The 2473-nt window shown below is 34.9% G+C and overlaps 1 protein-coding gene and 1 long non-coding RNA gene across 2 annotated transcripts in view; one reads left to right on the top strand and one right to left on the bottom strand.

The window, feature by feature from the left end:
* Positions 1–2473, bottom strand: part of LOC100636223 (E3 ubiquitin-protein ligase TRIM71-like) — a 6145-nt gene that overhangs the window by 2727 nt on the left and 945 nt on the right. The window contains exon 2 of the mRNA XM_020005159.1: positions 1604–2466. Coding sequence (XP_019860718.1) covers positions 1604–2466 — 863 coding nt within the window. The remainder of the gene's footprint in view (positions 1–1603; positions 2467–2473) is intronic.
* On the top strand, positions 396–771 carry LOC109589042 (uncharacterized). Its single transcript, XR_002188492.1, has 3 exons — positions 396–496; positions 544–621; positions 668–771. It is a non-coding gene; the product is annotated as an uncharacterized LOC109589042 (long non-coding RNA).

The following is a 2473-nucleotide window of genomic DNA, read 5'->3' as shown; positions in this document are numbered from 1 at the left end:
ATTGCTGCCTATGAAAAAGTGAATAATTTCACTATTATTGACAATAATTAACTCACTTAATCTGATATAAGAGTTCCTGCGTTGTTTTTTTGTAGACTTGAAAAATAAATGACGCAGCCCCACCCAAGGTTTTAACACCCCCTCAAAATTTACGGATTAGTAGACCTGTTTAAAAATTAGTATACTATAACCACGTGTCAAAATGGAGGCTCTTAGTGTAGAATTTTTAAAAGGTAATTCTTTACTTATTTCTAAGTAGATTAACTTTTATTCAGGACATTTAAAAGTATCACTACAAGATAAAGCTATTACCTCAATTTTGGAGTAATTTTGATGCTAATAAGGTAGGAAGAAATTTTAAAATCTTTAAAATATTCTTTTAATTTTTAGTCAAATTATGTGTCTAAAAGAAGTATCAGAGGTAGTCTCTGACCGTTATAACTAACTCAATAAGCTTCAATAATGTAACAGAAGAAATCAAAAGACTAGAGAAAAGGTTAGAGAGATGTAACGAGATTACTAGAATTTACAAAGTTTTACTAGGTCATGACGAGTGGTTGGGTCATCAAACCTTATTGCTATAAAGAAATACTACTCACACAAGTCACGTATCTTGTGCAGGTGGGTGTGGTTGTGGGTGGAGTCAAACATGACGTACATTGAATAGGTTGATATGGGAGGAGTACCAGCAACACTGGTTAATTTTGTGTCAAGATGTCAGCCATTAGCAGTTGCATATTTACGTGATTATTTAGAAACAACTAGTTTAAATTCAAATAGAAATGGAAGAGAGAGTAGACCCAGTTTATTATCAGGTACTGATTTACCTAGTGATCTAACTATGATGTATAAAACATATGTATAATGTATTATAGTGTACACTAGGAACATGTATATGTACTAGTATATAATGATGATGATGATATTTTGAGATTTTCTACTTTTTCTTTATTGTCAAAATTTTGAATCAAGTTCATTTATAACAATTTATGATGGAATAAGATGGAAGGGAAAAGAGATGAGATAGAGAGTGAAAAAAAATTATTTCATACCAAAAATTTGTAAGATTATGACAGTTGAGCATAATTATCTACATGTAGTTTATTGAACGACTACTTTCAATATTTCATTATCCGTTTGTTGCCAGATTCAGCAACATAAATATATCCATCCTTATCCAGTGCTCCACCCCATGGAAAAGATAATCTTGAGATTAATTTGACTTGTTTCCTGTCAGGACTCAATACATTAAGATAGCCATTGTTGCTCGATACAAAGGTATATCCTTCATTATCAATAGCAATACCATTGGGATGATTAAAGCAACCAGCTGGATTATTGTATGTATCAAGATGAGTTTTACCATCAGGAGAGAAAACTTGAACATGATATTGACTCCAAATGGTAACGTGTATCTTTCCTTCATTATCAACTGCTACATCAGATGCATTACCATCACATTGTATGACTTGTACAAATGTACCATCTTCTTTAAACACTTGTACTCTTTTGTTGCTGTGATCAGCTACTAATATATTACCTTTACCATCAGTAGACATACCACGAAGACCACAGAATTGTCCATTTCCTAAACCAAAACCACCAAACTGACCAATATACTGACCAGTAGTAGCTGAGAAATACTGCACACGATGAAGATTATCATCAGACACATAGAGCCTGTCTCTTACCAGCAATAAACTCCTAGGCCATTCAAACTGTCCATTACCATTACCTTTAGATCCAATCCTTCTTACTGCAGTACCATCCTCACTAAATACCTGAACAAAGCCATCAGTACTACTAGCAAATACTTCACCATTAGTATGAACAGCAACACCATAAGTACCGCTCCCCACATTAAAGGATCTCTGGTTAGTTAGTGTGGTATAGTCTCTTGATGCTTTTACTGACAGTTGATAAGGACTACCTTTAATATGGTGACCTCTTATAGTCACTGATAGTTCATATCTACCAATACTTTGAGGTGTGCATGATACAATGGCTGTGTTGTTATCATTAACTATAACAACTCTACCCTCATCTTTCCTACCATTACTTTTGATAAAGGAACCCTTCAAATAGCTTGCTGCTTTACCTATGCCTGCTGGTAGAGCCACTTTGAATTTCCTTTCTTTCTTTACTGTTGCCAGTGGAATAGCTAACCCACTATCAATGGAGTATGCATCTATACCAGAGACACTTCCAAACTCATTGATCTCTTTACTTAAAGAAGGTGTATCTAGACGTGTTAAAATGGCTCCTTTGTCTTCTATTTCTAGAGGTAGTTTGTTATACTCTTCAATGCATTCCTCTAGTTGATTGGTGATTAGCTTCTTAACACTCAGAACTTCACCTGGATCAGTACGCTCACTCACTGATGATGCAAGATGACGACCATGAGAAACCTGTTTTACCAGTTTACGAAACCCGTCCAACTGCTTCTCGACAGAATTCCTCCTAGCGCTAGCAA

This window comes from Amphimedon queenslandica, unplaced genomic scaffold (genome assembly GCF_000090795.2).
Source record: "Amphimedon queenslandica unplaced genomic scaffold, v1.1 AMPQUscaffold_11685, whole genome shotgun sequence".
Classification (NCBI taxonomy): Eukaryota; Metazoa; Porifera; class Demospongiae; order Haplosclerida; family Niphatidae; genus Amphimedon; species Amphimedon queenslandica.
The sequence above is the reverse complement of the archived record's forward strand: the minus strand, read 5'-3'. Positions and strand labels throughout refer to the sequence as shown.